At 33.6% G+C, this 27741-nt stretch overlaps 2 protein-coding genes across 2 annotated transcripts in view; one reads left to right on the top strand and one right to left on the bottom strand.

Moving 5' to 3' along the window:
• LOC114334762 (pleckstrin homology domain-containing family G member 5) overlaps nucleotides 1–27741 on the bottom strand; it is a 1826648-nt gene that overhangs the window by 1710285 nt on the left and 88622 nt on the right. The window lies entirely within an intron of this gene.
• On the top strand, nucleotides 292–27525 carry LOC126883663 (uncharacterized). The gene is made up of 6 exons (XM_050649319.1): nucleotides 292–362; nucleotides 23041–23247; nucleotides 23378–25280; nucleotides 25427–25619; nucleotides 25852–26355; nucleotides 26421–27525. The coding sequence occupies exons 1-6, from the start codon at nucleotides 292–294 to the stop codon at nucleotides 27473–27475; spliced, it is 3933 nt and encodes a 1310-aa protein (XP_050505276.1). The 3' UTR covers nucleotides 27476–27525.

The raw sequence follows: 27741 nt of genomic DNA, 5'->3' as shown, positions 1-27741 counted from the left end.
CGAGGGAAAACCAGGGAAAAACCTCGTGATACTATCCCGACATCGTAAGTATTTGGGCTTACGTTTAGTTTACTCTCAAAACTAATACCAAATTCTGACCTTAATGTAAGTATGCTATTTTAAATTATAAATAATATTAATAATACATAGATACGAATTCGTTAGGCAAAGTGACCAGTCGTATTCGAGTTTTGTGCGTTTATTATTGCGGAAGTGATTTAAAAAAAGAGACAATATAAATTTAGTTTTGATAGGATTTAGTTTAACACAATTATTAATTAGTAAGTAGTAATGTCCGAAAAAAGGGCGGCCGATAAGCCGCCCGATCAAAAAAACAGTGAAACTGATAACACGGAGAACAGGTATGTACAAATCGATTTTAATAATAAATATAGACCAGGCGATAAAGGGCCCTTTTATGTTTTCGTGCAGCATAAAAATTTGAACCTAGGAAGGTTATTCCCCATTAAGATTGGCCATTTTCTTCTTGTTGATGAGAAATTGAAGAATAATGTAATTGACATTAAACCCGTTGGAATTAATAGAGTTAAAGTTATTTTCAATTCATTAGAAATAGCAAATTCATTAGTTAATCACGATGTTATTCTTAAAAATGATTTAATAGCATTTATTCCTAAATTCTACACTCATAAAAAAGGGGTGGTCAAAATGGTAGATACTTTCTTTTCCGAAGAATATTTATTAACTGCAATCAAATCAAACAGAGAGGTAGTGGGTGTTCAGCGTATGAAAAGGCGGATTATCGACTCTGATGGAAATGCGTGCTTAATTGATAGACAAATGATCATTATTGAATTTTTAGGGAATGAAATTCCTCAATGTGTACAAATAAATTTATGTAACTTCCGCGTTGAACCTTATGTACAACCCGTTGTACAGTGTTTCAAATGTTTGCATTACGGCCACACAGCCAAGCAATGCAAATCAAAAAATCAGAGATGCCGAAGGTGTGCAGATACCAGTCATACAGAAGAAGAATGTAAGGAAGAAAACATGTGCATTTATTGTAATAATACCAGCCATCCTTCAGTATCACGTGTCTGTCCTGTATACACAAAACAAAAAGGGATAAAACAAATTATGGCCTTAGAAAATATATCCTTTAAAGAAGCAGAACACATATATAACAACCCATCATATGCAAAAGTAACGACTAATAATAGATTTTCAATATTAAGTAATGATAATAATTTTCCGTCCCTACCAAACACTTCAGGTAATAGCTCATCTACTTTCACTATTAAAAAACCAAAATCAATGCCTAAACCAAACATTACAAAATCCATTAAGCGATCACATCCAACCTCTCCTACAGCTGATAATATGCCACCTAAAAAATCAAATAAACCTAGTCAAAAATCTAAACCCATTATTCCTAACCCCTACAGAGAAGAGTTTATAGATTATAAAGAAAAAACTATAATGCTAATTACATCTTTTATAAATAAGTTTCAAAAAAATTCTCAATTTTCACTTAATACTCTTACGGAATCCAACATCAGGGATTTTGTTGAGAATGCCTTCGTTTCAAACGATCCGACTGATATTATGGATACATTTAGTGAATCTGATTCAAGTGAAAAACAATTTTTTTAATAAGTACTTTTAATGGCTAACAAACAAATATTTAGAAGTCAATTAGTTATTTTACAGTGGAACAGTAGATCAATAACAACTAACAAAGGTAGTTTATTAAATTACCTTAATACAAACCACGTTGACGTAATCATTGTTTCCGAAACTTGGCTAAAGTCTAATAGTAATTTTTATATAAAAGGTTACAATTTCTATAAAAAATGTCGAGATAATGGTTATGGAGGCGTTGGTATTTTTATTTTACAAACCATAAACTATCAAGAATGTGTAATAGTCCCAAATTTTGAAAACGGCATTGAAGTATGTGCAGTATTTATTCCGGATATGAATATTTCTTTTGTCTCAATATACAAACCCTCTGATATAGTTGTGACAAAGAAGGATTGGTTAAATTTATTTCAACAGTTTAATATTTCTCGTACAATTTTTTGTGGTGATTTTAATGTACACCATTACAGCTGGGGTCCTATCCCGGAAGATTGTGGTGGAAAGGTTTTAATAGAAGTTATAGATATTTTGGAACTAGTTACTTTAAATGATGGATCACCCACTAGGGTAAATCCAAATGGCAACCACTCTGCAGTCGATTTAACCATTGTCTCTCCTTTCTTGGCGGATTTGATAAATTGGTCCGTACGAGAAGATACACTAGGTTCTGACCACTATCCTATACAATTTGAACTTCAGATTTCCCCTACATCTTTCGAAATAAATCCTGCATCCAAATGGAACGACTCTCGGGCTGATTGGTCTTTTTTCCAAGCACTTATTGAAAATGAAATAAATATTAACTTTCCTGTCAATGATCTAGATAACTGTCAACTGACAGAACATTTATTTGACGTTATATCTTCAGCAGCTTCTAAATCAATGCCTGTTAAAAAACCATTTCTTCCTTCTTCGCCAAGGCCCTACTGGTGGGACGAAGAGTGTTCAAAAATAGTAGAAGCTCGTTCCCAAGCCCTTAAGGTTTTTAAAAGACAAGGAAATTTTCCCAATTACCTGGTCTATCAAAATATTTCTGCAAAGGCTAAACGCATTTTCAAATTAAAACAAAGAAATAGCTGGGTGAATTTTATTAATGAACTTAATAGATCTACTCCACTTTCTAAAATTTGGAATTATATAAAATCAATCAGAAACAAATATCACCAACAAAAGAGACCTCCATTAAATAACGATTTAATTGAGGATGTTTTGAATCAGCTTGCCCCGCCCTCAGCCTCCAATGTCAACGTGGAAGATCTAAATAATTTTCATTTTCGGTCTACTTTTGATAGTACTTCTGAAGCTTTCACCTTTTCAGAGCTTTCTTTGGCACTAAAACAAACCAAGAACACGGCTCCTGGTTTGGACGGTTTTACCTATAAAATTTTACACAATCTTCCAGACTCAGCAAAACAAATCATTTTAAAAGTTTTCAACAACTGGTGGTTGAAACAAGATTATGCTGAGAGTCTTAAAAACATTGTCATATGTCTAATACAAAAGCCATATAAAGATCCAAAATTACCGTCATCATTTCGACCTATATCACTTATGTCGTGTCTTACTAAAACATTTGAACGAATGATTAAATTTCGACTAGAATATTTTATTGAAAGCAATTCTCTTCTACCCATTGCACAGTACGGATTTCGTAGAGGTCATAGTACTATTGATGCATTGACTCATTTGGTTACTGATGCACAAATATGTTTTTCTGAAAATAAATACATGTTATGTTTATTTGTCGACTTAAAAGGTGCGTATGATGTGGTTGATTTGAGTATCTTAAAACTAAAATTGTGTGGAATGGGTATCAGCAAATGGGTAGCAACTAATATAATAAACTTGTTTTTAAACAGGAAAATATATATTCGTGATCACAAAAATGTACTCCACGGACCAAGAACGGTATGTAACGGTTTACCGCAGGGATCTATATTGAGTCCACTTTTATTTAACGTATACACAGCTGAACTGCATGGTTTGATGGATGACACTATAAAAATTATCCAATACGCGGACGATATTTGTTTTTATACCATCCAAGATTCATATGAACAATGTATTAGAGACTTAAAGCATATTTTCTACTGCATGCGTGATTGGTTTAATAATATGGGTTTTAGTTTTTCACAGGACAAGACAGCGGTAATGTGTCTTACCAGACACAGACTAAAAACCTCTGATCTTTGTACCATAGGTGACATTACTATTCCCTTAGTGACAGAATATAAATATCTAGGTGTCCATATTGATAATAAGCTTTTATGGACGAGTCACATAAAACACGTAAAGCAGAAATGTGAAAAAGGGCTTAACCTTCTGCGCGTAGTTTCCAAATATAAATTTGGTGCAGATGTTAATATATCCCTTACATTTTATAAGTCCTACATTCGATCAATAATGGATTATGGATGTACACTTTACGCCTCAACTAGTAAGTCAAATTTATTAATTTTAGACAGAATACAGTATAAAGCAATAAAGATATGTCTAGGAACTATGGTCTCCTCACCAAATAGTGCAATTCTTGCTGAAGCACAAGAACCGCCCTTGTGTTTTCGTAGACAATATTTAGCGAACAAACAAATTATAAAATACAGGACGTTTAGTACATTTATGGTCAAGAAAATCGCAGATGTAGCAGTTCAGAGTTTTATAAACAAATATTGGAGAATTAAAAATTCTCCTCCACTTGCTGATGCCTTTATTTATACAGAAAAGCATAAAAAACTTATATATACCCTAAATAACTATCCATTATACGAAACAAACTTTGAAGCTTTAATACTTAAACCAACCATTATCATACCAAACTATCCGGATAATTCAAATCTCACAAAATTAATGTTCAAATCTGTACTTGGTAATCTAGGAGAAAATAAAACAGTCATATATACGGATGGATCAAAAAATAAAAATAAAACAGGCTGTGCATTTCTCGTTTCAGACACCAATCATGTTGAGGAATTTAAAGTTCCATATTATTTAACAGTTTTTAGTGCAGAAGCGATAGCCATAGGGAAAGCTCTAGATTGGTGCGAGGCTAATGTAACTTCATCTGTGATAATTGTAAGTGACTCTCTTTCAGTGTTGCAGGCAATTAATAGTTCCCCAATAAAACACTATAAAAATAATCTTATATTATCTATAAGAAATAGTATATTTAAACTGCAAGAGCGTGGTATAGGAGTTACACTAGTTTGGGTAAGGGGTCACTCAGGGATATCTGGAAATGAAGCTGTTGATCTTGCAGCCAAAAAAGCATTGAATTCAGAATTGAGTTTAAATATTTATAACTCATTAGATATTATTAATTTTGTATAAGGAAGATGTTAGGGATAGATGGGAGGCTCATTACAGAACATCTTCATCCAATTCTGAAAGTCATTATTTTAAAATTCACCCAGCATTACCAAAAATTATTCCACATATTAACACTTGGAATTATAATAGGCGACATTCGTCTATAGTATCTCGTTTAAAATTGAATCATGGACGTTTCCCAGCCCATTTGTTTCGGATAGGTATCATTGACTCTCCGCATTGTACCCATTGTCCGGAAAATCCTGTAGCCGATATAAATCATATTTTCTTAGAGTGTCAAAAATATACTGCATATACAGATACGCTGTATCAAGAACTAAGAAAACTTACAAGTCTACCGATTAGTATCACTACTCTATTAGCACAACAAGACAAAGGAATTTACGATATTTTAATTAAATTTATCTTAGAAGCTAAAATAGATATATGAAAAAGTAATTATACCTAGAAGATACAATCAATTTTAAATTAAAAAATTCTGTGGCAAATAGACATGGTCTAATGCCATCCACTCTCTCATCACACACACACACAATACATAGATATTATATAAATAAAACTAAAATATAAAATATGTACTAACTCGATATGTTAATGACTTACTAATCATGGTATTTTCTTTCTATTGACTTCCTCTTTTAGTATGGGTAACCACATCCTACTGCATTCTACCGAGGAATTTGCTACACAATTGTTTTCATTTAGCATAATTAGAGCCGCTTCTTTGATTTTTCTCTTTTTACTATCTGTTTCTTTCAGGACTATACTTGAATCTCTCCACTGAACTCTATGTTCATTATCCCATACGTGTTGACATATTTGAGATCTATCAAATTCTCTATTTTTAATATAAGACTGATGTTCACTTATTCTAACGTCTAATGGTCTTGATGTTTCACCTAAATAAAATTGTTCGCATTCACAAGGTATTTTATAAACACAATTCTTTCTTCTTTCTTGCTCATTGTTAGGTCTAGTTTTAGATAGAATAGATTTCAATGTGTTTGTTGTTTTGAATGTTGTTTAAATGTTGAATTTCTTTCCTATTGTTTTAAGTTTCTCGGATAGTCCTTTTATATATGGTATTAATATTTTCCTCGTATTATTTCTTGTGGATGTTATAGGATCCCGTTCTACGTTGTTCTGTTCCATTCGATCCAATCTTGACAATTCCTTATTTATAAACGATAAAGGATAATCATTTTTTAATAAAACAGACGTTAACAAATGTTTTTCTTCTAAAAATGAATTTTCGTTAGAACAAGTAATTTTGTCTCTATCATATAAGGATTTAATGATTCCCTTTTTAACGTTGATGTTGTGATTTGATTTGTAATTGAGATATCTGAAAAATCAAAGAAGCGGCTCTAATTATGCTAAATGAAAACAATTGTGTAGCAAATTCCTCGGTAGAATGCAGTAGGATGTGGTTACCCATACTAAAAGAGGAAGTCAATAGAAAGAAAATACCATGATTAGTAAGTCATTAACATATCGAGTTAGTACATATTTTATATTTTAGTTTTATTTATATAATATCTATGTATTATTAATATTATTTATAATTTAAAATAGCATACATACATTAAGGTCAGAATTTGGTATTAGTTTTGAGAGTAAACTAAATGTAAGCCCAAATACTTACGATGTCGTGATAGTATCACGAGGTTTTTTCCTAGTTTTCCTTCGTGATTTACTATGGAATCTCTAGTGCGAGAGTTTTACTGCCATCGTTGCATTTGTTGTCTTTTTAAAGACAGATCACATGCTATGATTTTTGTGGCGGATATTCTTGATATGGGGTTGATTTCATGTAATCGAATGAACTATCTTTTAGTAAAGTGGTCCCAGGAAACGCAACTCTTGGCAATATCATTTTAAAGTCTTCTACTTTAAAATGTATAATACATGCCTGAATTGCCGATATAAATGAGTCAGATTAAATAAATTATTAGAAGAATTTTTTACTAAGCAACAACATTTTTGTTTATTTAGTATTATTTTGTATTTTGCCAACGACACCCGACTTGGGCGTCGAAACGTTAATAAATTCATTTTTTTGGTAAAATTGTGACTTATTTCCCATTTAAAATAGTTCATTATAAGAATGTACTAATATCAGCCTGCAATTTACCGAGAAAAAATTTTAACCGAATAACAGATATAATTTTCGAATACCTTGCGATGCGTCACAAAACTAACTAAACGTCTTTTAATGATAAATATAAACAAAGGTGATAAACATTTTTTATTTTACTCACACATTAACAACGTTCATTAAAATGTTTAAATAAGCTACGAGGAAGTTTAAAAATAAAATTAAGTAAACAATAATTATGCTCATTATGCAAAATTATATTATATAGTAATTAATTTTTGGTGAAATACGTATTTGTGCTAATAGTGACATATTAATTACTCCTCAGTTTTTTTATTTAAACATAATAACAGCTATTAGATATGGGTATAAATGGCAATGCCCAAGACTAAAATAAATTTTGGAGTGCCTAAGTCATACAAGGGGATCTCCAAGGAGGACAGTATTAAGTATACCAAAATATAATAAATCGAAGTGCAGAAAGAATATCAAGATCTGCTCGTGGAGTGCCAAAACCTTATACAATTCAGGAGAAATTCCAAAATGCAATATAAAAATATAGAGAGAATACATATTTAAATCATGGAAATAGCAGAGACGAGAGGAATATATTCTGGAAAGCACATATGGAAGATCAAAAAGTATGAATAATGGATCTCATTGATATGGATTCGGATTAATCGCATCACCCAAGGTTGCCAAATAAGTTACTAACTTTACACCAATAAAGTGATGTTACTTTAATTACAAGCCAACTGCAATAATATAAACATCATCTACGTTTATGTTCCCACCAGGGCCTTAACTACCACTGGGGCAACCGGGGCAGTGCCCCAGGACCCCCAGCCAAGAGGCCTCGTTTGGTTGGCCGTACATAGATTTTAACGAGGAAAATAAAAATATGTATTTTAAAAGCCGATCCCAACGAAATAGTTTCAAATGACACAATTTTAAAAAGCCTTACAGATGTACCCTGGATCTCAACATAAAGTTGATGGTGCTAAGCTGGGGCCCCCGAGACCATAAAATAAAAATTTTAATTTTTACCTAGGAAATTAGTTATTTTGGCGTAATAAAACCTAAAATTCCATTGGAAGAGGAGGCCCGGGCTAAGCTGGGGCCCCGAGACCTTTCGTAAAGATATAAATTGTTACTGAGAACATTAGTCATTTTGGCGAAATAAAAGCTAAAATGCAACCGGAATATGGGCCCCCCGTCCCAGCTATATTGTCTCAACCAATTTACCCCAGGCCACATATTGGTACGTGAAAGGTACCACATTATAGCCGAACAATATACTTGCATAAAACAGATAAGATGGTACATAATTTTTTGTGTTGGTCAACTAAAATAGCAATATGTAGGTACAAGAAACTTCAGTCATGAAATGCATTAAAATGAGTTTTCAAGGGATTAAATTTTTCCGGACACCATCATTCCGCTGGGGGATAAACCATAGACTCCACAGTAGGGGCCCCCAGATCACGTTTGCCTCGGGGCCCACAACATCGTAGTTACGGCCCTGGTTCTTACTGAAGGTAAAGAAGAGCAAAAAGGAATAGAGTTTTATCAAGAAATCAACAGAATCATACAAAACATCCCAAGACAGGAAGTGCTAATCATTATGGGATGTTTTGGAGCTGGAGATAAGATACAGTTCATCGGAGTACATGGACTTGGATTCAGAAAGGAAAGAGAAGACGTCCTAAAAAATTCGTAGAAAACTCAGAACTAGTTGTCTTCTACACATTCGTGGAAAGAATACTTATGAAAACTAAGACCAAAGATATAACACCAAGAATATTACAGATATTATATTATATACCTATACCTTATACCTATATATAGAAAGCTAGAACCATCTTCAATCTTCAAAAGATCTCTCTCTTGGTACAAAAGTAAGAATGCTGCGATACTACGTCTTTTCACCAGAATTTCATCAGAATGCTGTTCTGTTTTATGGTGTTGAATCGTGACTAACCGAATTACAAATGAAAAGATCCTTAGAAGAATAAACAAGAACCGGGAGGTACTAAACACAATCAAATCTCGAAAGCTACAGTATATTTGACACATTATGCGAAATCAATCCAGATATGCCTCCTTTGAGTTAAAATGAATCACGAAAAAGAAGAAAGCCAACTCTACCATCCTTTTATATCACTTTCTCTTCCTGCACTATGTCCAATTTCGCAATTATTTCGGTGATAAGAAGAGAGGAGAGAATAAATAAGAAGAAGAATAAGTAGAAAAAAAGAAGAAAAGGAAATCAAATATATGTTTTAATAGAGGGTGTAGGTCAATCCTTTATTAGTACAACAGTTCTTCATTTTATAAAATCTGTATGGCTTTATTAGTCAGAATATTCTTATATCAGTTATATCATTTTATTACAAGAACTGTTCTAGAAGGACCTGATAATCTGCCTTACTCGACCAGGTAATTTAGCACTAAAAACACCCGAATAAATAAATTTTTAAATACAGCACCTAGAGACTTGCAGTTTTTTGCATTATGTTCAGGATGACGTCAGGAAAAAAGTCTACTATTCAAAAATGGGTGGAAATGCATAATTGCACTGTAAAGTGCATAAAATGCATCCAAAATTGCATAAATATAAAAATAAAGTCAAAATCAGTATACGAAGGAACATAATTTATTATTTGGGGGGTTTTGGGGTCACTGAATACAATTACGCCATCAGAACTGATCCCCGGATCATATGGTGTCCAAGGTCACGGCAAGAGACGTCATCTTCTGGAGTTTCTATAGTTTTCGGCATTAAATCGATGAAAACGAATTACTTACGAGTTTTAGGGGTCACTAATTACTAATATGCCATCAAAATTGACCTCCGGAGTACCTGGAGCTCAGGGTCGCTACTAAGGCACGTCATCTTCTGGAGTTTCGAGGGATTTCGGCATTATATTGATGTAACTGGACTACTCGTTGGGTTTTTAAGGTGGTTAAACACGAAGATGCCATCAGGACAGACCTTAGGATCACCTGGTGCCCAAGGCCACTGTAAGGGACGTCATCTTCTGGAGTTTCGAGGGCTTTCGGTATAAAATTGATGCAAACGGATTACTTACGGGTTTTTGAGATCACTAAACACGAATATGCCATCAGAACAGACCTCTCGATCACCTGGTGCCAAGGTCACTGCAAGGGACGTCATCTCCTGGAGCTTCAAGGACTTTCGGTATTAAATTTATGCAAACTGATTACTTTATCCCTTCCATCTTTATATATTTTAGAAACTGTTTGCTTAATTCGTAAACACATGCATGTCTTTCCAGCAAGGCCTCTTCATGACTACTCCACCAGAAATGCAACTTTTGATGTCTATTTACCGATCCCGTCCTCTGAGTTAGTAAAGAAATATATATTATATTCCGCAAAAAAACTATACAACCATCTTCCTTTACAACTCAAATCTGCAACATCTTTCCAAAAGTTCCGTAATATGACAAAAGCACATCTATCTAAAAGACCATATTATTCAGTAGAAGAGTTTCTTAATGACTAACTAAGAAATTACAGTAATGTACAAGTAACCAAACTTATCTATATTTGGGTGTCACATGCAGCAGCTTAAACTTATTAGTTCCTATGTATGTCTGTAGTTTACTTTGTTGTATGTTGACTTTGCAATTTCTATTAATTGTTGCAATACATCGATTTTGTTTTTTTTCTTTTCTTTACTTTATTAACTTATATTTTGTATTTTTGTATTGTTTTATATTGACGATTTATCAAATTTCAGAAAATTGTATTTGCTATTGTTATTGTTATTATTTATTTATTTTTTCTGACTTTATATTAAGCTTTGTCCATAAAATTTGTATAATGTTCAGTGACAATAAAGCATATTTCTATTCTCTTCTATTCTACTTACGTGTTTTTGGAGTTGCTAACCAAGAATATGATATCAGAATTGAACTCCGGAGTGTCTGATGACCAGGATCGCTACTAGGGCACGTCATCTTCTGGAGTTTCGAGGGTTTTCAGCGCAAAATGTATGCAAATGGATTACTCGGGGGGGTTTTGAGGTCGCTAAATACGAATATGCCATTAGAACAGACCCACGGAGCACCTGATACCCAGGGTGGAGTTTCGAGAAGTTTCGGCATTAAATTGATGCAAATGGATTACTGAGGGGTTCCTGAGGTCGCTAAATACGAATATGCCATCAGAACCGAATACCGGAGAATTCAGGTTATTGCTAGGGGTGTCATCTTCTGGAGCTATGAGAGTCTTCGGTACTAAATTGATGCAAATGGATTACTCATAGGTTTTTGGGGTGTCTGAACGCGAATCGCCATCAGATCTCACCCTCGGAGCACCTGGTACCTAAGGCAGGTCATCTTCTGAAGTTCTGAGGGTTTTTGGCATTCAATTGATGCAAACGTATTGCTTACTAATCGGATTTTGGAGTTATTGATCACGATTGCGTCATCAGAACAGACACCAGAGCACCTGGTACCTAGGGCACGTCATCTTCTGGACTTTCGAGGGTTTTCGGTACTTAATTGATGCAAATGGATTACTCATGGGTTTTTGGGGTTTTTAAACATAAATACGCCATCAGAACAGACACCGGAGCACCCGGTGCCTAAGGCACGTTATCTTCTGTAGTTTCGATAGTTTTCGGTACTTATTTAGTGCAAACGGATTACTCTTACGTTTTTGGGGTTGCTGAATATAAATATTCTATCAGACCCAACCCACGCAGCATCTGGTACCTAAGGCAAGGATTTCATCTTCTGAAATTTTGAGTGTTTTTGATACTAAATTGATGAAAACGGATTACTGATGGGTTTCTAAAGTACCTGAACACGAGAACGCCATCAGAACAGACACCGAAGCACCTGGTGCATAAAGTACGTTATCTTTTGGAGTTTTGAGAGTGTTTGGTACTAAATTGATGAAAAATGGATTACTTTTTGGTTTTGGGGTTGTTGAACACGAATATGGCTTACATGAGGAACTCTGGAGTATCTTGTGATTACGGTAATCACTAATAACGTCAACGCATAATAACACTCATATAAAAAAATAAATAGATCAACATAGTAGAGTTCGTATTCCGCAAACCCAAAAACCCATGAGCAATTCGTTTACATCAATTTAGTACCAAAATTTTTCTAAACTCCATAAGATGATATACATTAGGCACCAGGTGCTCGGGTGTTTGTTCTGACGGCGTATTTGTCTTCAGAAACCCCAAAATCCCATTTGTAATCCGTTTGAATCTGTTTAATGCCTAAAACCCTCAAAAGTCCAGAGGATAACGTGCCTTAGGCCCAGGTGCTCTGCTGTCTCTTCTGATGGCGTATTTGTGTTTAGCAACCCCAAAAACCCGTGAGTATTAGTCTGTTTGCATCAATTGAGTACCTAAAACTTTCGACACTCCAGAAGATGACGTGCCTTTGGCACCAGGTCCTCCGGTGTTTGTTCTGATCGGGTATTCGTGTTCAGCATCCCCAAAGACCTATAAGTAATCTGTTTGCATCAATATAGTACCAAAAACCTCACCTAGCGGATGACGCCCCTTGCTGTGACCTTGGACACCAGGTTCTACGATGGTCTGTTTTGATGGCATGTTAGTGTTTACCGACCTCAAAAACCCACGAGTAATTTATTTTCATCAATTTAATGCCAGAATTCCTTAAAACTTTACTAGATGACGTCCCTTGTAGTGACCTTGGGCACCAAGTGCACAGTAGGTCGGTTGTGCAAAAACCCTCGAAACTCCAGAAGATGACGTGCCCTAGTAGCGACCCTGGGCACCAGGTACTCCGGAGTTCAGTTCTGATATCATATTCGTGTTTACCGACCCCAAAAAGCCCGTAAGTAATCCGTTTACATAAATTTAATGCCGAAAACACTCGAAACTCCAGAAGATGAGGTGACTTAGTAGCGATCCTGGGCACCAGGTACTTCGGAATGAATTCAATATTCTGATGGCATATTCGTGTTTAGCGACCCCAGAAACCCATAAGTAGTCCGTTTGCATTAATTTAATACTGAAAGCACTCGAAACTCCAGAAGATGACGTCCCTTTCAGGGACCTTGAGCACCAGTGATCCAGAGGTCTGTTCTGATGGCATATTCGTGTTTAACTACCTCAAAAACCCCCCGAATAGTCCAGATGCATCAATTTAGTGCCGAAATCCCTCGAAACTCCAGAAGATGTCGTGCCTTAGTAGCGACCCTGGGCTCCAGGTACTCCGGAGGTCAATTTTGATGGCATATTAGTACTTAGTGACGCCTAAAACTCGTGAGTAATCCGTTTGCATCGATTTAATGCCGAAAATCATCGAAACTCCAGAAGATGACGTCTCTTGCACTGACCTTGGGCACCAGGTGATCCGGGGGTCTGTTCTGATTGCATAATCGTATTCAGTGACCCCAAAAACCCCCCAAATAATAAATTTTGTTCCTTAGTATAATAGTGATTTTGACTTTATTTTTATATTTATGCAATTTTGGATGCATTTTATGCACTTTACAGTGCAATTATGCATTTTCACCCATTTTTGCATAGTAGACTTTTTTCCCGACGTCATCCTGAACATAATGCAAAAAACTGCAAGTTTTTAGGTGCTGTATTTAAAAAAATATTTATTTTGTGCTAAATGCCCTCGTCTATACGGAAATGTGTATTGACTGCGCCTTATGAGTAGGGATGGGAAAAACCTACCGGTTATAAATTAAAACCGGTTTTTTACTTCGCAATAATCGGTTTTTACAGTTGTTTTTTTTTGTTCCGGCTATAACCGGATTTTTTCTTTTTACTGTAATAACCGGTGAAAAACTGGATAAGTTACCTCTGGAAAATATAATTAATTCAGAGAAAAATGGGAACTTTTTTTATATATTATGTGGTCTCGTTTATATAAGATTATAATATTTAAGTTTATATATTAATCCACCCGCAATATTTACAGAGAAACATCGATAAGCTGGTATAAAAGCATCTATAAGCTAGACATCTATACTAAAATCACAATAAAGATAGATAACAGTAGAAATAAAAAAAACAAGACACGTTGAATGTTACGAGAGGGAAATTATGATTTGGGATTTACAATGTACATACAGTGCTAGTCAAAAGTCCGTACCCCCCTCTTATCTTTTGAACGGTTATACGTACAAAAGTGAAATTTGGAGGGAGGAAATAAACGGACATAAGCTCCTTAACTAGTCATGACAGGTGACGTAATAGTGACAGATGACGGTACAGAGCCACTGTGACCGATAATTTTAAATGGGACCTTATGGCAAGTGATACCTCGTTTGAAAGGTATTTAAAATACCTATTCAGCCATACTAATTTTTTGGGTGTAGGTGGATTTTTATTTTGATGGATAAATTAAATAAATATAATATTGTAGTTTCTCATTTAATTAACAAAAATTCAAATGTCCGCCTATGGTTTCTTTGTCAAAAAATTTGACGTTTTTCAATTTTCTAGTAGTTTTTACGTAAACTTCAACCCTTTTGACAAGTAATCATAGGCAGAATTTTGAATTTTTATTAATTAAATGCGAAACTACAATTTTATATTTATTTCATTTTTTCATCAAAATTAGCTTAAACTCAAACAAAATTAGTATAAATGAATAGGTATTTTCAATAACTTTCAAACGAGGTATCACTTGCCATAAGGTCCCATTTAAAATTATCTGTCACAGTGGCGCTGTAAAGTCATCTGTCACTATTACGTCATCTGTCATGACTAATTAAGAAGCTTACGTCCGTTTATTTCCTCCCTCCAAATTTCACTATTATAGGTATAACCGTTCAAAAGATACGAGGGGGGGTACGGACTTTTGACTAGCACTGTATATACATACATTGTAAATTATGATTTAGGAGTGCTCTTCGTAATATTCAACGTCCTTGGTTTGTTTATTTCTCCTTCTTCTTTAAGTTCCATCTTCTATCGCAGGTTGGAAATCATCAAGGCAATGCGGACCCTGTTGACTGCCGCTCTAAATAGCTTTGCACTACTGCATTCGAACCATTCCCGTAAGTTCTTCGTCTTCCCACATTTCGCTCTCCTCAGATTTTGCCTTGCATAATAAGTTGTAATAATGAGTATTTTTACCCTCTTAGCACATGTCCCAAGTATTCAAATTTTCGTCTTTTGATAGTATTATTTCCGGTTGATTTCCATCCTTCTATGTTATAGTTACTTCCATGTTTGACATTCTTTGAATCCATGATATTCGTAGGATTCTTCTGTGACACCAAAATTCAAAGGCGGCCAACTTATTCAAATTGACTGGTTGCAATGTCCATGCTTCCAAGATATAAAGAAGAGTAGAAAATACGTAACATTGAAGCATCCTTAGGCGTAGTTCCTAGTTCGAACCTTATATCCCGACAACAAAGAAACTTTTTAAGTTTAATGAATGATGCACGTGCTATTTCAATACGTGTCTTAATTTCTTTGGTTTGGTCTATATTTGATGTTATCCATCTATTATATCCTAAGTATTTGTAGTTATCCACACTCTTAATTACAGTATCTTTAATAGTCAATTGGATGTTTGCGTGTGCTGATTTAGTCATGATCATGCATTGTTGTCATGATCATGTTTATTTCTAGTCCATCTTTATTGTGATTTTAGTATAGTAGATTATATTATTCTTCAAACCTAGTGTAAGCTGGACGATAAACACAGATTTGTCTACTATTATAGATCAACTATGGTTCATCAGTGGACCATGTTTTCATAATTGTGGACTACTGTAAATGTAGATCACAAGTCTCGTTATAATAAGTGAGAAAAATGTAACGGTAGGTCAAATCTATGTTAACCAAACCCTGGTATAAAAGTGGTGAACTACAGCTACATTGGCACCATAAAAAATAAGAATGGATCATCAACAACCAGGATATAAGAGCGCTCATCGAAAAGGCTAGATCCACCTTCAACATCAAGAAGGATGGGGGCATCCTTCCAGAGCCACAACTTCGCTCTTGGTATTGTTGGCGGTTTTTGACAAAACACCGGTTTTCGGTTATACCGGTTTTTTTTGCTTACGGTTTAACCTGGCGGTTATAACCGGCAAAAAAAACGGATTTTGGAAAAACCGGTTTCCGGTTTTATAATCCAATAGGTTACAAAGTTACATTTACAATGCACTTTAGTTTGCCATACTCCATTCGACTCGATATAAATATGATCAAAATTATTACTATCGAAAGAACATCAATATCAATATAAATAAAACACAATTTTTAATAAAACCATTTTATTCTATTAATTAATATATTTATTTATTATTTTACTATTATTATTATCTCAGACTCGAAAAATATATGATGTTTGCGTCTAGCAGATCAATCAGAATTCAACCTGATCACTTCTTCTGTAAATATTATGATTACAAATACCTTTTCAAGGAAATATTATAATAAAACTTAATAATTGTTTCTGGCTGATGTGAGATTGCACTTTCAGTTTGCTTCTGTATTTTATAAAATAAAATAAAATTTGAATTATGGTTTTGTTTGGAATAATTACTTGAGAATAACAATTATGATTGGGATCCAAAATAATACCTGACCTAATCCTAATCAGTAATCACCGTAAAAACCTAATAACCTCTTTTTACTTTAAAAGAAAAACCGGTTATAACCGGGACAAAAAAACAACCGGTAAAACCGGTTATTGCGAAGTAAAAAACCGGTGTTAGGTTTAAACCGGTAGGTTTTTCCCATCCCTAGCTCTTGGTATAAAAGTAAGAATGCGGCGATGCTACATTTTTCTTTCCTTTTTACAGTTTTGAATCGTGGATCTTGAACGAATATATGTGCAGGAAATTGGATCCATTTGAGATGTTACTATGTCGGAAAATACATACTTAAGATCTCGTGGACGACGAGTCCTAAATGAGGAGGTCCTCAGAAGAATAAAGAATAACCGAGACCACTACTAAATCTCGAAAGCTACAATATTTCGGACACATTATGAGAAATGAATCCAGATATGGCCTGCTAGAAGCCATCCTGAATGTTTTATATATCGATTGATTATGTTGGTATCGATATATTCTTTCAATATTATCGATATCACCGATTCGAATGGCTATCGCAAACTAAAGTGAAATGTAAATGTAACATAACCTTTTCCCATGACACTCGAGCAGCCAGGGTACTGAAGCGTTTTTTCGACAGGTAATACCTATAAGAGCAAATTGTAACTATTTCTAAACATTTTTACTAAACATATGTACTAAACATTTTTATTTATAAACAATTAAGTGTTAAAAAATGGCATTTTCCCTTTTTTCTCAAATCAATGGAAAACAGTGAAACTTATGGTTTTTTCAGTACAAATATCTTTGAGATCATGGAAAAAGCTTTAAAATGACATATTACAAAGTTTGATATACTCATTTATTGTTAATATAATTGCGAAAAAAGTTCGGAATTGCAAAAAAAAATATTTTCGCAATAACTGTTGTAAAAATTAGTGCACAGCTTTGAAATTTTTGTCAAATGAGGGTTCTTTGGTGTTTAATATGTGATAAAAATTTCAAAGTGATTCATTGAATTGTTTAAATTTTATTCGAATTGTTTATCCCAGAGAGCATTTTTTTTGCAATAACATAAGTCAGAAAAAAATGACATTAGAACCATTCCACAGGTGTCAAATGAAAGAGCATGAACTATATTTTCAACTTGATTTAAAAAAAGCGAATAAAAAATGCATTTATTAGTAATAAATAATTATGCAAAAGTACCGTAAAGCTTTCCTTATAAAATTTTTATTTTGTTATATAAGAAATTATATATACACTCTGGGCCAAAATTAACGGGCCACCTTAAAAATGGGTCATTTTTCATGTCTATATCTCCTAAACCTGTTGTCCGATTTAAGTGATTTTTTTAATATGTTATAGCCTTGTTCCTTGACAATATCGTTATAATAATATTGTTGTTAAAGAGGTAGATTTTCATTGTATACCGGGTGTACGAATCAAACTGTGTTTTTTTCTTAAAGTTTGCATCACCCTTTGGAATATTCTAGTATTTTTAGAACACTTAAACTAAAACCTAACTATAGCCTCATACTTTCTCAACATTTTGTTGTTTGATTGATTCTCTTATGTTGGATAATAAAAAAGTTAGGTGCTTTAACAATTAGACATGTTTTTGATCAATACAGGGTGCTTTTAAAAAAATTTGGCAAAGTTTAAGGGGTAATTCTGCATGTAAAAATAATGACAGTTTGCTTTATAAACTTATGTCCGCAAATGCTTCGTTTCCGAGATGGGGGGTCTTGAAATTTTTCTGACAAACTGACGATTTATTTATTACTTTAAAACCAATTGAGACATGCACATGAAATTTGGTGGGTTTTAGTACTTAGTTATTGCACATTTTTTGGCATACAATTAAGCATTTAATATTCACCATTGGCGCGCATAACGGTAATATGATGTCTCATATTACCCGTATGCGCGCCAATGGTGAATATTAAATTCTTAATTGTATATAAAAAAATATGCAATAACTACGTCATAAAACCAACCAAATTTCATTTGCGTATCTCAACCGGTTTTAAAGCAATAAATAAATCATCAGTTTGTCAGAAAAATTTCAACACCCCCTATCTCGGAAACGAAGCATTTGCGGACTAAGTTTATAAAGCAAACTGTCATTATTTTTTCATGCAGAATTACCCCTTAAACTTTTCCAAAAATTTTTAAAAACACCCTCTATTGATAAAAAACATGTCTAGTTGTTAAAGCACCTAACTTTTTTATTATCCAACATAAGAGAATCAATCAAACAACAAAATGTTGAGAAAGTATGAGGCTATAGTTAGGTTTTAGTTTAAGTGTTCTAAAAATACTAGAATATTCCACAGGGTGATGCAAACTTTAAGAAAAAAACACAGTTTGATTCATACACCCGGTATACAATGAAAATGTACCTCTTTAACAACAATATTATTATAACGATATTGTCAAGGAACAAGGCTATAACATATTAAAAAAATCACTTAAATCGGACAACAGGTTTAGGAGATATAAGACATGAAAAATGACCCATTTTTAAGGTGGCCCGTTAATTTTGGCCCAGAGTGTATTTATTACAATTTTTTATCAATTATGATATAAATAACATTACTTGGTAGTTGTGCACTTAAAACAGGGTAAAAAAGTTAATTTTTTTGGAAAAAGTTATCCAAAAAGTTTATAAGGAAAGATTTACGATACTTTTGCATAATTATTTATTACTAATAAAATTTTTTATTCGGTTTTTTTAAACCAAGTTGAAAACATAGCTCATGCTCTTCCATTTGACACCTGTGGAATGGTTCTAACGTCATTGTTTTCTGACTTATGTTATTGAAAAAAAATACTCTCTGAGATAAACAATTCGAATAAAAATTAAACAATTCAATGCATCACTTTGAAATTTTTATCACATATTAAACACCAAAGAACCCTCATTTGACAAAAATTTCAAACCTGTACACTAATTTTTACAACAGTTATTGCGAAAATATTTTTTTTTGCAATTCCGATTTTTTCGCAATTATTTTAACAATAAATGAGTATATCAAACTTTGTAATATGTCATTTTAAAGCTTTTTCCATGATCTCAAAGATATTTGTACTAAAAAAATCATAAGTTTCACTGTTTTCCATTGATTTGAAAAAAAAGGGAGAAATGCCATTTTTTACAGTTAATTGTTTATAAATAAAAATGGCCGCCAGATCCTACGCAGGAAATAGTTACAATTTGTTCCTGTAGGTATTACTTGTCGAAAAAACGCTTCAGTACCCTGGCTGCTCGAGTGTCACGAACATGGTATATTTTTGTCTTATTACCCTGGCCTATAACACCGGTTTTTGATATGACTGGTTATAACCGCCAGGTTATAACCGATAACCTTCCTTAATACAGCTGACAAAATATTTTCGAGTATCTTATATGGACGCCTAAGTGCACATTCAGAGGAGCTTCTTGGCGAATATCAAAGTGGTTTTAGGCCTGGTCGACCAACAATAGACCAGATTTTGTGCTAAGGCAAATACTGGAAAAAACCAATGAATTCAATATCGACACATAAAATCTTTTCGTAGATTTTAAATCGGCCTATGATAGTGTCCTAAGAAACAAATTGTATGAATCCATGGATTAATTCCACATCCCCAATAAACTGATAAGATTGGTTAAGGCTACAATGCGTAAAGTTGTATGCAAAGTCGAAATACAGGGCGAACAATCACAGGCGTTTGAAACGCATGTTGGGCTGCGACAGGGAGGTGCGCTGACGTGTCTCCTTTTCAACATAGCTCTGAAAAAGACGGTCAGAAATACCCGAATAGACAGCAGAGGAGACATTTTTAATAAATCATCCCAAATTTTGGCATAAGCAGATGATCTGGACCTAGTTGCCCGTTGCCCGCACAACACGCAAGCTAGAAGATATGTATACCACCTTCTCAAAAGCCTCAAAAAATATGGGCCTGTAAGTAAACGAGGAGAAAACTACGATGATAGCATCAACACCCAACAATAGAGTCAGAAACATCGGTCACCAATTCACGGTTGATAACTCTACCTTTGAACTGGTTTAAAAATTCACATACTTAGGTTCCCTGATCACCAAAGAGAACGTCATGACGGAAGAAATCAAGCGAATGATAATCTTAGATCCTAGCCAACAAATGCTATTTTGGACTGAGTAGATATATGAGAAGCAGAAACTTAAGCCATAAAACAAAAATAACCATATACAAAACCCTCATACAATCAGTGTTGACATATGTATCGGAGACATGGACCATCTCCAAGTCAGATGAAAACCTTCTGCTTATATTTGAACAAAAGATCCTGAGAGGAATATTCGGTGGAATCTGTGAAAATGGTGTTTGGAGGAGGAGGTACAACTACGAGGTATACCACAGACATAACCATATATTTGGTGGTAAGGACGTAGTATCTCTTATAAGAATAGGAAGACTAAGATTGGCAGGATATCTAGCAAGATCGCAGCAGAACAACCCTCCTAGAAGAATCCTTATGTCACAACCTGTGGGAAGTAGAAATAGGGGTAGGTCAAAACTCAAATGGAAGGATAATGTAGATGAGGATGGGAGAAAAATAGGCGCAGCAAACTGGCAACGGTTGGCAATGGATAGGATTGACTGGCGTAATAGACTTGGGAAGGTCGAGGCTCTTTCACAGGGCTGTAGCACCATTGATGATGATGATTGATGATAATCGCCAGGTTAAACCGTAAGAAAAAAAAAACGAGTATAAACGAAAATCACTATTTTCCTCAATAACCGCCATCCCTACATGAGGAAGTCTTACTTAGTACACGGTTATCACGATTAGACACATAGGTACCTATATACAATGATTTGACATCAAAACTCTCTCTTCTTATCAACCTCACGATAAAAGCAAAGTTTCCTGTGCGTTTCTTGTCAATATTATAGCGTACATTTAATAAAGTTATTGTGACTCATGTTAACACTTCGAGAAAGTTTTATTATTATCGATTGTGAAGTGTTTGTTTTACACGTAACCTTGCCATTCGATTAAATTCTCAAATCCCCGGTAAGTATCTGTAATCAAATAAAACCAGATAGTGAAAATTGGATCGAAGGTTTTTCATTTTAATTTTATTAGATCGACAAACAAACAAAAATCTTTATAGTGGGAACTTTGCTGTTAAGAATTTCTACAGGATGATTTTCTGAGAATTTATTATACTTGCTTAATTTGTAAAGGAAATATTAAATATTGTATTTAATAATAAAGTGGCAAATATTAATCATTCAAGGGGTGGTGAACTTATAAAAATAATTCATCGTTGCTTTTATATTTGAGAAAAATTTCACATATTATAACAAATTTATACACTGTTGACTTTATCGAAGGCTTTGTTATAATTTAAGAAACAAGCATAATATAACTGCGAGGCATAAGTTAGGGATATAGAAAATTATGCTCATTTCCATAGTTGATGTCTTCGTGAATGGATTAACGGAATCGTCTAATTTTTTTTAATATTTTAGATTTTTCTTTAGTATTTATACAGTTACGCAAAGGTTTACTCAAACTTATTTTTTGTACTTATACCGGGTGGAAGAAAAGAAATGTTTCTCTTATGTTAAGTTTGAGACACCCCGAGGGGTAAACCACTATTAGAAATCATTGTACATTTTTTGGGTAATCACCTGGCAATACATGGGAATCAACTTGGGAATCCATAGGAATCACATGGAAATCATGGGAATCACATAGAAATCCATGGGAATCACATAGAAATCCATGGGAATCACATAGAAATCCATGGGAATCACTTGGAAATCCATGGAAATCAATGTGGAAATCCATAGAAATAACCTCACTTTTTAATATCACTTGTGTTCACACATGTTTTAGCTGCCTTGTTTTTGTTTAGATTTTGTGGGTTTTTGAGTGTTTTTAGTGCTAAAAAATTACAAAACTGGTAAGTAATACTAATTCTTGAGTATGGAATTTAAAAAATATGTGATTGTACCGACATTATCAGCATCTTTAGCTAATAATCTAGTTGAATTGTTTAGATTTGTTTGATTTGCATCTATGTAAATTTAAAGGGTCAATATTGCATTCACTGTATTTAAATTTATTAATTTGTATTTATTATTAACAAACCCAGCAAACATTCTGGCTTCTTTGATTTCCAACCAGGCCCTATAAATTTTACATTTTTAATGATAACTAATTTATACCTTTCTTGTTAGGACTAGCTGAACTAACATTACATAATAATTAAAATAAAATAAAATTATTATGAACAGTGTAAAAGTTAGAGAGTATGGCTTAAGTACGTCGTTGCAATCAAACTGTGCTCGAATCTGACAGCACTGTTATAATGTAGGTATCTAATAAGAATAGGTACTATATATACTCCGAGATATACTCGTAAAAAGGCATTGCTTTATTTAAGAGTTAGATTTGTTATTATTTTCAGGTTACTTACGATGGAATATATTAATGGTTTGTTAAAAAGTTTGGAAGCTGAAGTTCCCGCTTATCTCAAATCACTTCTTATATACAACGGATTTGATAATTTATATTCCCTTTCACAGTTTAATATTGATGAAGACATTGAGAGAATGGAGTGTTATCCAAGGGACGTCCTTTCAAAGGTATTGAAAGGAGAAGAAAAAAAAGCAATGTTTGGAATTGTCAGCGAAGAATGCTCTCTATTTAAAATTCCGGAAGGCCATAAAAAGCTTTTGCGCTTTGTAAAGGAAGAATCAGAAAAAAAAAATTAAACTGCTAAAACGTCCACTTCTTTGTGAAAGGTCTGAAGGCTGTCCAGCTGAAAAAACTTTCCCCAAAAAGAGAAGAACAGTGACAAATAAAAGTACATCTCGATCTGAGAGTGGTAATGAAGGCGATGGTTTTTGTACTCCAAATGATGGTTGTGTTTCTCAAGATGAAGAGCAAGTTAATTATGCGATGCAGCATGTTTTAAATATTAGTCGAAGCTATATCGATAAATTTTCACGAAATGAATTCGACAAAGGCAAAATTAGTGAAGAACGATTACAAGATGTTTTAAATAATTCCAAAAACCTTAAAGTCAAAATGGATGGTGAATTTACTGCAAAAATATCTTGCCCTTTATGTACATTTATTTCTTCAGCCTATTCAGTGAAGAACTCCAAAACCGGAAGAAAATGGGTGATTTCAAACTTCCTGAGACATTATAAAATACATTTTAAAGATGATCGAACCAACTTAACTAAAAAATTACCGATTAAACCGCAGAAACCCGAAATTCAGACCACTATACTTAACTTTATAAAAAAAGATGCTAATAAAAAATGTGACTTAAACCAAGATTTTGAAGATCCAAGAGGAAATCTCTTTGACCTAACCGATCCCAATACAGATTTAAATTATGGAGCTTCGACATCATCTGGATTGCACTTGGAATTGACTACTGAATTGAGTCAAAATGATTCGTTCATTGACCAAAATTACGAAATTCATGATGAGGCACAGCAAAATAATCCTAATGGGGTTTTTTTACACTATAACACAGACCTCGACACAGACTCTCCAACAGATAATCAATCGTCGAGTCAACTAAGAACAATTGTTGTTAATGATTTTTCTACTGAGGAACATCAAGGAGCCAGCCAAGTTGTAAATGATATCCCAGTATCTGAATTAGAGTATAATCCAGACAATTCATCTCCATTGGAAGATTTTTTCTTTCTTGACAATGTAGCGGAAATCAATCAAAGCAATAATGGTTCTGAAAAAGTAAAGTCTCCCAAAGCTAAATCTTTATTTGATGATAGCAATTCCAGAAGAGAAAGAAGCTTGCGCATATTAAATGAGTTACCATATCATCAAACACAAATAACAACTTTTCTAAATACCATAAATCATGCCATAGACACTAACCCAGAAGTTACAAACACCCTAAGTATCCTTACCGAAAATCAAGGCATTAATAAATTTAATTATGGCACCAAAGGCCTACTAAAATATCTATTAGACTCAGCAATAAGAAACTCTAAAAATAAATCAGGACACACAAATAAATTTGATGATGGAATGAAACGATTCTGGCTTTATATATTCATTAGCGCAGGAAGGATGAGTTATGAAATATTGCACTCAAATTTAAAAAATATACTGCCTTCTGTCACAACTATTCACAGACAACTAGAAGAAATGAATAATATATTAGAGGGTGAAGTGAGAATTGAAGACTTAAAACTTTATTTACAAAAGAGAAATTATCCACCCATAATTTTTATATCCGAAGATCAAACTGCACTCATCAAAAAAGTCCAATATGATTCAGCTTCAAATCAAATGGTTGGCTTTGTAGCACCTTTACAGGAACAGACGAGATTTCCTCGCATTAACAAATTCCCAGTTGATTCAGTTAGCGACATTGAAAATGCTTTTAAGAATAAAACATTAGCAATAAATGCATATATTTTTATGGCTCAGCCATTAGTAGATGGATCACCCGCATTTTGTATATCAATATTTGGCAGTGATAATAGATTTACCTCAGAAGATGTTTATAAACGATGGCAATATCTCATAAAGGAAGCAGGAAAACATGGAATTACAATTTTGGGCTTTTCAAGCGATGGTGACACTCGGTGCTTAAAAAGTATGAAAATTATATCGAAATTGTCATTTACTTCATTGAACCCTTACTCTCCCTATTTTCAGGTTAGTTATATAGTACTGTGATATTCTAAATTCATAATTTTATAAAACCTCAAAAATTTTTATTTTTTTTTCTCACTATAAAACAATCTCGAAAACAATACATATTTTGCTCTACTATTCTATACTTAATTTGTAATTATTTTTAGGCGAATTACAATTTAGAAAATCCAGCAGTTTTTCAAGACACTATACATATATCAACGAAGCTTAAGACTCGTTTATTAAATGAAAATATTTCTATGAATATGGGAGGAAAACGAGTATCTATTGACAATATCCGGTACATAATTGAAAACTATCCTAGAGATAAACACTTATTATGCAAGAGCTTCCTTGAATGTAAGTATACTAGAATAAATTTGCTACTTACTTTTCTAATCAAGAATCTTCCAGAAAAACGTAAAAATATACCAATTTGTCAGCTTTATTCAAATTAAAGTCCCAACTAGATATATATGTATGTATGTATGTAGCTATGGTAGGACTATTATGCATTTGGCTGTATTACATAGATAATAATTTTCGGTCCACAAAACATTTTTGAGCTATGCACTGACACTTTTCTTTTTAGCTTCCGACAAAATGAACTTCAATGCAATAGACAAGTTAAGTTCTGAACATGTCACAAATATGCTTAAGGAAGTTCCCAACGCCGAAGCTACAAGGCAATATTTAATACTGACTCGCAACATATTGGATGCATTCTTGTTAAAAGAAATTAGTGTTGAAAGACGAGTATACCTAATTTGGTATTCAACTTTTTTCATGCGTATTTGGAAAGCCTGGCTAAAAAAAAATGGTGAAAATATCCAAAAGAATTTTATCACCACAAATGCCTATACATGCATAGAAATAAACGCTCATGGAATTATTTTAGTCATTGAAAAACTTCGGCAAAATGGAATTTCAGAAGCTTTTCTTCCATGGCTGTATAGCAGTCAGCCATGTGAAAAAGTATTTAGAGAAACTCGGTCCATGAGTAGCACATTTTCAACTATGATAAATTATACACTGCTGGATGTTTTAAGAAGATTAAAACGTATACAAGCTATGCATGAGATAAGCACAGACTTAGGTAAATAACATATTGGCTGCTAAAGTTATTTTAATTCTCGATTTGATCAATCCTTTATTTTCCAGGTCCCAATTTTAGATTCCCCAGGCAAGAAAACAAACGACTTGGAAATAATTCAAGTGTCTTTAAAGTAACTGAGTTTCCATCAACTGATGAAATGATTAACATAATTAAAAAGGCCCAAGAAGACGCACTATCTGACGCTAAAAAAATTGGGATGGAAATGAACAGGGATTGTTGTATAGAAATTAATTTACCGACTTGTGACAATCCGGAAGAGCAAGAAGAGGTGCAGGGAAGTATAATTATCACTGATACCATTTCAAAGGAACATGAGCCAGACCTCGAGCCAGACTTTTCTAATGAAGACCGGGAGTTTCTTGAATATACCTCTACATTTAATAATTATGACTCTTTACATTTGAGAGACTATACGGGTCAAAAGAAAGCACAAAAATCGTGTCTGTCAGTGACACTTAAAGACAAAAAAACACGAATTATAAAAAAATCTACTCTAATTTGGTTTTTTCAGGAAAAACAGGGTCGTTTATCAACCGACAGACTGCTCCGGGTAAAGGGAATGACAGTTAAAAATACGCATAAGGGGTTATCAAAAAAAAAACAGTTCAGGAAAAAGCCAGGCCAAGGACTTCAACCAGCAGGCAATATCAAAAAAAGAAAAATGTTTCGTCAACCTCATGAACGAGCTCATAAAGATAGTACATCTGAATCTCGATCTGAATCAGATGAGATTAGCTTAGAAAGTGAAACTTTGAGTGAAGATTTCTCTGACTTAGAAGATTGCCATAACGAATGTACAAAAATGCCAGTAATTCAGCTAGAATCTTATTATGCTGTGTTTTATGATACACAATGGTATCTAGGGCGTGTCATCAACAGCTACAGCTCAGAAAAGTTTAAAGTGAAATTTTTACAACAAGACCTGGATACTTTTAAGTGGCCCAAAAAAGATGATATCCAAGATGTTCACAAAGAGTTTATATTTTATGGACCAGTTAGTCTAAGCGGAACTGAACCATTTTCTTTAAAAAGAAATGATTTGATTGCTATTAAACAGAAATACAAAACAATCAAATCCATCAAATCATTAAAAAATTAAACATATTTTTTTATGTTATTTATTATGTTAATAAAGCTACTTTGCTTAATTATTGGTTTTTAATTATTTTTATTATCGGTTTTAAATTTAAATCCTATAAAATAATAAAAACTGAAATGGGAATCATATGGAAATCCTTTGAAACCACATGGAAATCATATGGAAATCCTTGCAAATCATATGGAAATCCTTGGAAATCATATGGAAATACCTAGGAATCATATTGCAAAACCTAGAAATCCTTAGGAATCATCAGAAATAGTTGG

This window comes from Diabrotica virgifera, chromosome 4 (assembly GCF_917563875.1).
Source record: "Diabrotica virgifera virgifera chromosome 4, PGI_DIABVI_V3a".
NCBI classification, from domain to species: Eukaryota; Metazoa; Arthropoda; class Insecta; order Coleoptera; family Chrysomelidae; genus Diabrotica; species Diabrotica virgifera.
Note: the sequence above shows the minus strand (reverse complement) of the source record. Positions and strands in the feature narration are given on the sequence as shown.

What these genes read in the sequence shown, in the direction of transcription:
- LOC126883663 (XM_050649319.1), top strand. Translation starts at nt 292, where the DNA reads ATGTCCGAAAAAAGGGCGGCCGATAAGCCGCCCGATCAAAAAAACAGT. An exon ending in ACTGATAACACGGAGAACAG is followed by an intron (nt 363 to 23,040) that starts GTATGTACAAAT and finishes TATTATTTTCAG; the next exon opens with GTTACTTACGATGGAATATA. An exon ending in CTTACTCTCCCTATTTTCAG is followed by an intron (nt 25,281 to 25,426) that starts GTTAGTTATATA and finishes AATTATTTTTAG; the next exon opens with GCGAATTACAATTTAGAAAA.